The sequence below is a fragment of the Lonchura striata genome, chromosome 5 (genome assembly GCF_046129695.1).
Source record: "Lonchura striata isolate bLonStr1 chromosome 5, bLonStr1.mat, whole genome shotgun sequence".
Classification (NCBI taxonomy): domain Eukaryota; kingdom Metazoa; phylum Chordata; class Aves; order Passeriformes; family Estrildidae; genus Lonchura; species Lonchura striata.
In genome coordinates this window covers 70,578,768-70,591,335 of record NC_134607.1, presented here as the reverse complement: position 1 = coordinate 70,591,335, position 12,568 = coordinate 70,578,768, and the positions used below count along the sequence as shown (strand labels likewise).

The window sequence follows — 12,568 nt, the reverse complement described above, 5'->3', positions numbered from 1 at the left end:
TGAGATCAGTAGAGCTCCACCATCCAACCCAAATCAATGGAAAAGCAGGAATAGGTGATCATCAGAAGGGCCTGACATGAGCTCATGCACTGCCTGCTGTGTCCTTTTTCCCTCTCCATGCCAGGAGCAGCAGCCTGCAGTCCTGGCACCCTCTGGGGAACATTAGGTTCATAAAACAGGGAGGAACTGCTATTGGAAAAGCAATGAAGTATTAGTGGCCCCTGTGCAGTCGTAAGGCTCTGGCTGGGCCCTTCTCAGAGCAGCCTGGAATGATGTGCTGGGCTCCAGGGCTGCTTGGATCTCCTGGGAATGGTGTTTGCAGATCCTTAATCCAATAGTGAGAAATGATGATGGTGATTTCAGTGAGATGGCCTGGAAGAAGGAGAGGCAGGGACAGCAAAAGGAGGACAAAAAGTCCTCCCACCTCTGGCTTTTCCTGCCCAAAACATTTTCCCTACTTTCTGAGGCAGTAGCACAGTCACAGTTGCTCTCTTGCACCCAGGCTGAGGTAGCAGGGCTTGATTCCATGACCTGAAGGATTTCCCCTTTGAAATCCACCCTTGCAATCTTCCTGGCAGCCCTTTAATCCCCTCCCCTGGGAGATGGGGCAATTTCCTGGCCAAAATAAGCCACCAGCGTGACTTGAGCAGCGGCTGGGAGCACTGGGGCAGGAGATGATGAATTCCCTGGAACTTCATCAGCCCAGGGGCTGCTGATGCTGCACAAAAGCAGAGTGGTGGGGAGGGATGGCTTGGCCGAGCATGCCATGGTTCACCAAGCTCCTCTCCTGCTTAGTTATTCATTTAATTATTTGTAATGACTCTCATCCACCCAGCGTCTGCTCCTGCTGCCCGCCTGGCCGGTCATCGTGGTCCTGCTCCCCACCACGCTCCCAGCAGCCCTGGATGGTTTTCAAGGGCTTTATACAGAGATATTAATCGAAGGGGACCTTATTTTAACTCTGATGGGCCAGGAATGATGCTCTTGGGCAGGTGGTGATGGTTTTAGAGAAGTAGGAAACAGCTGAGCCCAGTTGGCACAGTGGAAATGATCCTTTTTTTTTATTTTGCTGCCAGAGACCAGTTCAAGCTGCTTGGACAAATAAAATAGAAGTGAGGTTGTAGCAGGAGATTGCATTAGGAGTGTGTTTCTGAAGTGAGTCTGAAGATAATTTTGAAAAGACACTTTGCACTAGATCAGGCTCCAAGCCCCATCCAACCTGGCCTTGATCACTTCAAAGGATGGGCCATAAAAAAACCTCTCTGCACAACCTGTGCCAGTGCCTTTTTCAAACCAAAACTGGATGATGTTAACATCCTCCAAACACTGATTCAGTCTGCGGGATCAGGCTTTGATGGGCCTGGAGTAAAACTCTCGAAGTACATCTGTGTAGATGGATTTTAGCAGGAAATGTCACTTTATAGGGAAGAATAGAAGTGCTAACAGAGGTATGAGGCCCTCTCTGGAAGGCAGGTGTTTCTGTTGCTCTGCTGAGCTCAAAGATACTTCCTTTTTTTGCCACAATCATGATTTATCTTCCAGCAAAAGCACCAAGTGCTTGCTACCACCAATTCCTTTTGTCCCTCAGTCACACTGCTCTTTCCTTGGCAATTTTGAGTCCATCCCCATGATTTGGAGAGGGTTATTGTGTCCCTCTCTTTGATAACTATGTGATACCAACCTCTGTGTCCCTCTTAGAAGTGTGATTGAGGCATCTGCCACCAACTTGCTGGGGAAACTGTCCTCGAGCATCATCAGCCTCCCGTGGATCCCTCAGCAGCTGGGGAGGCCCAGATAACGCTGGAAACCACCAGCCAAGTGATGGAAGGTACCTTTTACCTTCTTTCATCTACCAGACCCTTAGGCTGCTTGCCAAGATGCCTGTGGGTGTAGCCATGGCCAGGGTGAGCACTCAGAGAAGGCCAGAGCCTGTGTCTTTAAAGATTAATAGTGCTGTTTGCTCATTAAGGAGATCGTTTTGAAGCCAGCACTAACCAGAACGTTGGAGTGCAAGCATCTGTTTGCTACTGGGAGAGGATATTTATTGTCTGATACTTCAATGGATGTAAATAAACAGCCAGGCCTAGATAATGTTCAGACAAACAAACAAACAGCTGCCAGAATGAGTCCCTTGGTAGTTGACCTTCGGGAAGCATCATGCTGATGTTTTAATAGCAGCCGGCTCTGCAGAGCCAAGCCCAGCGAGCGAAACCTTCCAGGAAGAAGAAGAATTAATGTGCAGCCTGAGAGTGCTGGGCCCTGGCAGCTCCCACATGGGCTGGGTTAAAGGAGGACAAGGGAGCTGAGCTGAGCATTTGGGGCTCTGAGGGGTGTGCATGTCCAGGACAGACATCCAGGGAGTGGGAGCAGGTGGGTGATCCCGTTGTGGAGGTGGTGGGTGTGATGTGGATTGTGGGTTGTGGCAGACTGAGCATTTTGAGACTCACTTGTGGTCCTCTGTGGGAATTCAAAATGTCTCTCAGACATTTTTAGAGGTTCCAGGCCTTGGTCAGAGACATTCTAGACCCCAACAGGCAGCTGGAAACAGCTGTGATTTTGAGTTTAAGCCATGGAATGAATTACCAACCTTGAAGGTGGAACAAGCAGTCACAAAGGGTTAGATAGTATAGTATAAGTAGTTACAAAGTAGAGGGGAAATTTTTTTAGTATTGTACAGGGGGGTTTTAGCACATGTACAGGGGGGTTTTCACTTTGTACATGGGGGTCAGAAGTTCTAAGATGGAGGAAAGTGGGCTGATCCTGTTCTTCCTCCTTCTTCTTCCTCACCTCCATGTTCTTGGTGATGTTGGCACTCACAGATTGGTTTAGAGTAGAAAAGCACTTGATAATATAGGTAGTAGGTATTGGGGAATTATTGTAAACATGTTTTATGTAATATATCTTATAAAAGATAGCAGCAGCTCTGGGTGGGGAGAGAGAAGAAGACACCAGACAGTCAGGGTGTCAGGAGTGTGTGCGTCTCTGCCTGGGCTGCTGACCAAAGGGCCGCAGCCCGAGAACATAATCTGTTAGATAACTAGCAATAAATCGTCTTGAGACCGAACAATGAAAGGCTGCGGAGTTTTTCTTTGGGAGCACGGGTTGGAGGGGAGACTTTACCACCACACAAGACCCCAAACCAAACCTGGGGTTCTCACAGTCCTGGAGTCCCCTCTGTCACTTGTTGCCCCCTCTGTCACTCCCTCTTGTCCTGCAGAGGAGCTCATGGTTCACAGACAACTCCCAGAAGCGATCCCAACTGGACTGCCAGCCAGGTTCTCATCCCACAGCCTCCAAAAACATCTTGAATATGGGAATGCCCATCCTTCAGTCAGAAGAAAACTCTGTCCATGCCAGCACCCCAGCTCCAGGTGGGGCTTGGGGCTGATGCCAGCAGAGAAGAGCAGGAACAGAGGGAATGGGTGGTACATTCTCCAAATTCCCTGCAGCTGGAAACTTGGGGAGCTTTCCAAGCAGAGATTGTGCTTGACTTTAGTGGTGATCACCTGCAGCCTTTGATGAGAATCTTCCCATTTTTCCTTTGCAGACTCTTCTTTGATTTTCTTCACCAACCCAAGTGCCCTGGTTCTTGCAGGAGCCTTGGAGCCAGGAATAAATCTCTAAGAGAAAGTGCAGTTGTGTTGTCTGATGCTCAGGACTGTGAAGAATGTGCAGGGAAGGTGGAGATCCTCAGGGCTCTGTGCCTGGCATCCAACATAAGAAAGACAGGGTTTAAGACAGGTAAAGGGATGGCTGGAGTTAGTGGCTAGACTTTTGGCTGCAGTCTCCAATAATCACCTCACTGCTAGCACAGGGCTCATACAGGCTGGGGGTTGGTGTCTTCCAGATTTTCTGGCCTTTTTCTGGATTTTCCTACTGAAGAAAAATTCTATTGCCCTATGCAGGGAATAACACACTCTGACTCCATGTTGCAGAATGTTGAATAAATTGTTTTTATTAAGTTAAATTATATTACATTAATGCTATACTGTACTAAAACTACATCATACTAAAAAGATATTAAAGAAAAACCTGTGACTATCTTCAGACAGTGAAAACACAGCTTTGACCCAATTGGTTAATCAATCCAAACAACCATCACCAGTGCCCAATTAACAAATCATTCTTTGGTAGACAATCTTCCATAACACATTCCACATGTGCCAAACAACAGGAGCAGCCAATAGAGATAAGAATTGTTTTCGTCTTCCTCAGAGTTTTTTCATTGCATCTCACAACTTCCCAGGAAAAATCCTGGGAGAGAGAATCATGTCTCTCTGTTCAGAGAATGTGAATACCTCATTTTCCTTTTTATTAGCTACTAGATGTAAGTGGAGAGGGGGGTTCCTGCACTTAGAGCTGTTGGGCTGTGGGTGTGTGAGCACACATGTGTGTGTTTGCACATGGACAGGACATGCCCTGTCCCTCCTGCCCTCCCTCCCCCTCTGCAAAATAATGACTTTTCAGGCTATTAGGCCAGCAATAGCTGTTAAATCACTTCTGAGTAGCTCTGTATTCCTGGTGTGAAGCCTCTGCAATCTTTTACCTGCACCAAATGCACAGGGGAGATCCCTGGGGGCTGTGCCTCCTGTCTCCATGGTTTGTTAACTCCAGCTGGCTGTTCCTCCAGCCTGCCTCTTCCATCTCCGAGCTCTCTCCCCTCTAATGGGGCCTGGCAAAGGCTGAGGACAGTGCCTGAGCCCTGGGGTGATAATTGGCTGCTTACATATCTGGCAGCCTGCAGATCTGACCATGGTGCTGCTGGAAAATCAAGGTCAGAGCAGCGAAGACGTGAGGTTTGTTTAGCACAGGGATCAGCAGAGAGTGAGGATGCTGTGATGGGAATGAGAAGCCATGAGGGACTGAGGGGAGGCAGAGTGGAGACAGCAGACAAAGCTCCCTGGCTGCTCCCTGAGAGGGAGAATTGAAGCTGGAAAGGCTCAGAAGGAAAGAGGGAAGGCTCCTGCTGTGGGGGTATTTGATGTGCTTGGAGCAGAGCCCCAGCAGGGCTGTCTCCATGCTCCTCAGCCTGCAGCCCTCCCTGCCTCCTTCCTTTCCCCTGCCTGTCCTAAGGGCAATGACAGCCCAAGCCTGTTGGCACCTTTGTCCTTGACCCCATGGGTGATTTACATCAGGGTCCATTTTCAAAAAGGAAGACTCAGGAGCTGAATTTCCCTGTGAAGGACCATGGACGTGGGCAAGCCCCCTGCTCCCAGGCAGCCAGAGCTGGTGGGAGTCAGGGATGTTCAGTGCTGGGCTTCAAACTCTGAATTCCTTGTGTTTGCCTGTGATGTTCAGTGCTGGGCTTCAGACCCTGAATTCTTTGTGTTTCAGGGATTTTCAGTGATGTTCAGACCCTGAATTCTTTGTGTTTCAGTGATGTTCAGTGCTGGGCTTCAGACTCCGAATTCTTGTGTTTCAGTGATATTCAGTGGTGTTCAGACTCTGAATTCTTTGTGTTTCAGTGATGTTCAGACCCTGAATTCTTTGTGTTTCAGTGATGTTCAGTGCTGGGCTTCAGACCCTGAATTCTTTGTGTTTCAGAGATATTCAGTTCTGGGTTTTAGGCCCTGAATTTTTTGTATTTCAGGGATGTTCCGTGCTGGGCTTCAGACCCTGAATTCTTTGTATTTCAGGGATTTTTCAGTGCTGGGCTTTAGGCCCTGAAGTCTTTGTGTTTCAGGGATTTTCAGTGATGTTCAGACCCTGAATTCTTTGTATTTCAGGGATTTTCAGTGCTGGGCTTCAGATCCTGAATTATTCTGTTTCAATGATGTTTAGTGGTGTTCAGACTCTGAATTCTTTGTGTTTCAGTGATGTCCAGACCCTGAATTTTTTGTGTTTCAGGGATGTTCCATACTGGGATTTAGGCCCTGAATTCTTGTGTTTCAGTGATGTTCAGTGCTGGGATTGACTCCCTGACCCCTTGGTGTATCAGGGATGCTCAGTGCTGGGCTTCAGGCCCTGACCTCTGTGTGTGCCGATGTTGGACGTGTGTTGCTATCATCAGCAGCTCCATCAAGATGACAAATGAACTGCAAATCCTCCTGTGTCATTGGAGCAGCCCAGCAGCCCAGGCCTGCACGTGCTCCCACTTCTGAGGAGTCTGATGGGCAGCACGCAGGATCTGAGCATCCCTGAGCACCCTCCACACCCTTTGCTGGAACAGAGAGCCCCTCTAACTCCTTTCTGCTTCATTTTCCTTATCTTTCCTGGGGAAGTAATATTCCTTTGTTGTCCCACAGCAGGTGAGTACATCAAGGAAGGACAAAGATAACAATCTGTATGTCGTTGCTCTTTTACTCATACAGACTTTCCAGAGCCTTTATCATTCCCTCTCTTCCCTTCTCTTTGACTTTCCAATACAGAAGATGATTCAGGCTCAGTTTCTTGGCTGCGAGGTTGATACAGAAGGAACAAGCTCAAAGACTGTGCCAGGGAATAGTGGGAACAGGTCTTGACACCATAAGTTCTCCACAGCTTGTTATTTCCTTTGGATGGGGGAAAGGATGCTTTTTGCTCAGATAACCAACTGCAGACTGGGAATCTTTGGTCAGGAAGGAATGGAGATTGTAATGTGGGGCATGATGAAGATCTCCTACAACTCTGTGTCTTTTAGGGAAAGGTAATGTGGTGTTTGTGTTGCTGCAGGGTAGAAAATTTTCAGGAAGTGAAAGGCAACACAGAGAGATAAGGAATGTAGATGCACCTCTGAAACATGACTGTGGGGTTTGCTGCTGTGCAGGTTCAGGAGAACTCCTGAGAACAGCTATTTTCTCATGACTTGCTCTATACTGGAAGGGACTGCAAACCTTCTCCAGCTGCTTTTGAGCCCAGACTCTAGAAATTGTTTTTAAGCAGGTAAAGAAAAGTCTGTTGTTTTCTGCAATTTCTTCTGCATCACTGGATCATTGTCAGGGACAGGCTGGGACTGTGTGTCTGGTTCCTGCTCGTAATCCCAGTTATTGATGTCCCTAAGTGACACCCTGTTATGAGATGTGTCTGGAATCATAAGGTGCCACATTGGTGCAGGACTGATTTCAATACCTGATACATGCAATCAGCAAGAGAAATAGTCTGTGTTGCACTGCACACTCTGCAATAATAAATTGCCCCGTGGAACATTAGCAATAAGAGCAATAATATTATCTGAGCAGCATTCAAGTGAGTCAGTCCTGCAGATTTGTGTGGCTTTTTTATCTTCTGCTCATCACCACCACAGATCCTTCTCTCATTGCCATCATTTTGAGCGTGGTAGATTTATCCAAGTGGTGACAGGAGCACAGTGACAGGGCCAGATAAAAGCCAGCAGGCTCTGCATTGTTCTTACCGTGCCCTTGTGTTGATGGGACCAGCAGATGTGATGAAATCTGCTTCATCCTTTTGGTGAGGAGCCTGGGAAAAGTTCACTTTTTGTTGACAGTGGTTGCTGTCCTAAAGACCTGGGGCGCAATACATTTGTCCAGTGGTTATTTTGTATATATATTTTATATATGTATATATGTGTATATTATATATTATATATTATATATTATATATTATATATTATATATTATATATTATATATTATATATTATATATTATATATTATATATTATATATTATATATTATATATTATAATATATATTATATATTTATATATTGTATATTACATATTATATGTTATAATCATTATATGTATGTGTAATATATATAATTGTATATAATATATAAGTATATAATATACATTATATGTATATATAATATATAATAAGTTATACATATATAAAATTTGTTTTAAATATATTATAAACAGATATATATTACAGTGAGGGTGGTGAGAGAGAAGGTTGCCCAGAGCAGCTGTGGCTCCCCTGGATCCCTGGAAGTGCCCAAGGCCAGGCTGGACAGGGCTTGGAGCACCTGGGACAGTGGAAGGTGTCCTTGCCATGGCAGGGGGCTTGGAATGAGATGATCCTTAAGGTTCATTTCAACACAAACCATTCAGTGGTTCTGCAATTATTTGTTTTCAGCGAAAGGAGGAAAAAAATCCTCATGTTCTCCCTCTGCTCTTGCTGTTGCTGCACAGATCCGTGTGGATGGCACCGCCAAGAACACGCTGGAGTACGAGATCGTGCAGGTGGTGGACACTGGCCCCATCCTCCGGGACATGGCCTTCTCCATGGACCACGAGCACCTCTACATCATGTCCGAGAAGCAGGTAAGGAACTCCAGCAGCCCGTGGTGCTTTAGAAACCATTCAGCTCCACCCCGCAGTGGACATCAGGGCTGCTCATGAATTCTGCCAGTGACCACATGTCCTACAAGGATGTTGCTCTGTTGTCGACCTCAGGGTTTTTATGCTCAAAAACCCATGACATTTATATACTTTTGCAATATTGAGGGGCCAGGGGCGCAGAACTCAGGGGGCAGGAACCACCCCCAGAGTTGCTTTGTCCTGCTGGCTGCTGGACAAGGAGTTGCTGCTGCATTGTTCTCCACCCCCACCCAAATTTTGGCAGCATCTGCCACAGACTCAGGAAGGTGTAGAACTGAATCACTGAATGATCTGTCTCTAACCAGAGTTTTTGGAGAGGCTGGAGCCTCTTTGGGACACTGGGCAAGAGTGTAAGATGCTGCCAGCAAAGGTGCAGACCAAGTTTAGTGTGGTGCTCCTGTTGTGTTTTCAGCATTGTGACTGAAAATGCTGGCAGCCAGATCCCAGGGAAGGACCAGGCTGGGCACTCAGCATGGAATCCTGGCTGATTTTAATGGAATTCTTGGCCTTGGGAAGTTTGCTGCTTGGGGAGGGGGTAGGAAGAGGAGCTAATTTTACATGGAAAATGCACTGTTTGTACTTAGTCCTGTGGGTGTGCAGGATTACTTGAGCTATCATACCTGGCTGATTCACAGATGCTCATGAGGAGCTTTAAGTCCACAAAAAGAATGGGAGCAACGAGGGATTGTGGTAGGGTGATGGCAATTGCCCTACAGTGGAGGCCAGCAGTCTGAGTGGAACATGTTCACCCATACATATTCAATGATTTATTAAACAAGTATTACTGGTTATATTTTTAATCTACAAAAGATATTTTGTTCCTCCTGCACCACTTAAAATAAAGTGGTTTGTGATGCTTCCAACCATTTCCCTCTACTGTGCATATTTATACCTAAAATTTGGTGTGGGGAGGGGAGCAACTCTGTAAATTCCTCCTGATTAAAGAGGCTGAGAGATACCAGAACTCAGGAGAAAGGTCAGGATAATAGAGCTGAGATTCCTTCTTATCTGCTCCATGCTGGGCAAGGATGGGATTTCACTTCCAGTCCTGAAGTGAAAGCAGTTCCAGTCTCTTTTTGGGATGGGGTGAGAAGCTGGAGGCAGGTGATGCCCGAGCTCCTGCTAGACTTTGAGCATGACACCATTCCTTTTCCTCATCCTTTCACTGTCTGGGCTTTTTCTTTTTCCTTCTGCACAGAGTGGGGCTCCTGGAGGGCCGAAGCCCTGGAGCAGAACCATGAATGCACCAATAACCAGCCCAGGGTTTTCAGGTTTGCTCAGTGACCTCTTTGTGCAGTACAGGTCCATCTGAGGTCACCTCAGACACCACTGCTGCCTTTGCACAGCCCTTCAGATTTGCAGAGACACCCAGGGGCTGTCTCAAACCTCTGGGGGAAAGGGCAGTGGGACAGCAACCTTCATTCCCTCACATCCATAAACATGAAATCTGGAGCAAGAGAGAAGTTCATTTTTCCTTCAGAAACTTCCAAAAACTTATTCTTGCTGGTCCATTGGCTACCTGCACTTCCCTGACCATCACAGCATGAGCAGGTTCATTTTGGGCTTGGCTGTTCCAGAGCACAAGTTGAAGCTGGTGGTTTTAGGACCCCAAGCCCTGTAGAGAGCTCAGGAACTCTGTGATTTATCAATCATCTCCTCCCACCCATCTCTGAATCCCATGGGTGTCCCTGTGTGAGAGAGGCTGTTGAAAAAGGCAGGGAATGTTGTTATTTAAAATCTGATGTGAGCCTGTGAAACACTCAGCACTACATCAGCCTTTGCCCAAATGTGATTTTATCTGAGGCGGATAGCACTGCCATCTCAGCAGTGCAGTCACTACCTGTGTGCTCAGGATAGAACACACTTTAATGCTTGAATTAATTAACATTTCTAGAGCCTCAGGGAGTGGGTGCAGGGGGTTGCCTTTGCTGGAGGCAGGATTATGAAGAGGCTGCCCTTGGGGAGCAAATATGCCACCCACTCTACAAGCCATGCACAGATCTTTTACAAAAGGGTGAAGATCTGACTTATCAGAGTTTTTCACTGCCCACAGTGGTATTGGGAGATCTGTGGAGATGGGGTACAGGGGGTTGATGATTTAACCTGACCTTTTTAAAGGTAGACAGGCACCAGGGCTTGTGCCATCCCTAAGGAAGCAGGAGGTTTCTCCTTGAGTTTTTTTTCCCCTCAGCTCATCCCTGTCTGTGCCCCAGATATAAGAGGGGTTCTGTTATTACCTGTGCAGTTATTAAAAGCTGTTTTCATAGAATCATAAAATCATGAAAGTTGGAAAAGACATCTAAGATCAAATCCAACCTTTGACCAAATGTTCCTGTGCTCACTGAACCATATCCTGAAGTGCCACTTCTACTTTTGTTTTGAGCACATCCAGAGATGGTGACCCCACCACTGCCTTGGGCAGCCTCTTCCAACACTTAACCACTCTTTTCACTGATGAAATTTTTTCCTAACATCCAACCTGAGCCTCCCCTGGTGCAGTTGAGGCCATTTGCTCTTGTCCTGTGGGTGGTTGCTTGAGAGAGGACAGACCCCACCTCACAACAACCTTTCTTCAGGGAGTGGTGAGGAGCAGTGAGATCCTCACTGACCCTCCTTTTCTCCAGGCTAAACAGGTCCAGCTCTCTCAGCCACTCCTCACAGGACTCCAAACCTTGTGATTTTGCCTGACTTGGCTCCACCTTTCACCAGCCCCCCACAAGAATGGAAGCCCCTGTGGCAAAGCAAATTTCTCCAGCTTGTCCCAGTCTTACCACAGTTCTGGAAATCCCAGCAAAGCACCTTTTAACTTGGAACACCTGAAAAAGAGCTGTCACTGTAAATCTGGACACAAGGAACATCTTTCTCATGCTGCCAAAATAACCCCCTGGCCTTTTTAAGGCCTATTTCTGCATAGGAGGGTGTTCCCCCAGTGAACTTGGGGGTCCTTGGTTTGCACATGGGGGTTTTCCTCTGGAGATGAACTCCCTGGGCTCCAAGGGAGATGGAACCCAGCTCTGCCTTGTGGTCTGTGGCTGAAACCAGTCCTGCCTTGCAGCTCCTCTGGGCACTGAGAGGTGACAAGCAGCTCTTGCCCACTCAGCAGATGTGCACTGCTCTGAGGAGCAGAATGCAGCAGCTTTTCACCATTATCTAGAAACATATTTTATACAGACATTGATGGAAGGAGGGAGAGGAGGTTTGTCACTGAAACCCAGAGACAGAACATGCAAAGGTCCCATCATTTCCCAGAGGTGTGGACATCTCTGTGTTTTAGGTGTGAATGTGTTCCAAGTCCCTGTTGGCAGCTCAGGGAAGGGTTGGTGCACACAAGGCATCAGTCAGGATCCATCAGGAGATCATCCCTTTAACTCCAGCCATCACCAACACTCTGAGGGAGCTACAGCCACTATCCCAGCTGGTTTCAAGCCCCATCCAGTCCAACCTTGGCCCTTGCAGGGATCCAGGGGCAGCCACAGCTTCTCTGGGCAGCCTGCGCCAGTGCTCATCACCCTCACAGCCAAGAATTTCCTCCTAATATCCCATTTAAACCTGCTCCCTTTGTCTGAAGCCATTCTCCCCCTGTCCAGTCACTACATGCCATGTAAACAGCTCCTCTCCATATTTTTTATCAGTGCACTGGAGGCTGGGGCTGTTTCTTTCTCCTTTTCCTGTTTCTGGTGTGCAGAGGAGCCCTGTGCCTCACCAGCTGATCTCAGGGGATGAGGAGCAGATGGGAAATGCTGGGGGAACAGGAGGGTCTCTGCTCCTGCTCCTCTGCATCTTCCCTGCTCCTCATCACACATGCCTGTGCTTCCTTCCCTCACCAAATCATCTCTGAATTTCTTTCTCCACCCAGCTAAGAAACTCCCTGCAAGTGTTTGCAGGGATGGAGATAATTATTCCACCCCTTTCTCCTTCTCCCTGCCTCTCTCTCTGATCCTTTGCAGCCCTTTCCTCTCATTCCCAGCCTTGCACTTGCTTTTCCACCCCTCCTGCATTCCTGTTTCTTCACTCTCTGCTCTCCAGCTGTCTCCACACTGCTGTCTCCTTGTTTCCTTGCTGCTCAAGTGTTGACACACACTCAGAGCCCACCTCTGCATGCCAGGAGGTGCAGGATGCTCATTCCCCTGTCCCACCTTTGGAAGGTCACCTCCATCACCCCTAAATAACTCTGTTTCAGCAAGTTGGGCTCCTGGGTCCTCTCCCAGCTTTTTGCAACACATGGAAGCAACTCCAGGACAGGAATCTCAGCCCTTCCTCTTGATAAAGAGGGATCAAAGGAAGAGCTGGAGGAAATAACCTTAAAGGCT

The 12,568-nt window shown here is 47.4% G+C and overlaps 1 protein-coding gene across 1 annotated transcript in view; it reads left to right on the top strand.

The window, feature by feature from the left end:
• PLXNA4 (plexin A4) overlaps positions 1-12,568 on the top strand; it is a 475,064-nt gene that overhangs the window by 226,817 nt on the left and 235,679 nt on the right. Inside the window, exon 4 of the mRNA XM_077783705.1 lies at positions 8,070-8,201. Within this exon, the coding sequence (XP_077639831.1) occupies positions 8,070-8,201 (132 nt within the window). The remainder of the gene's footprint in view (positions 1-8,069; positions 8,202-12,568) is intronic.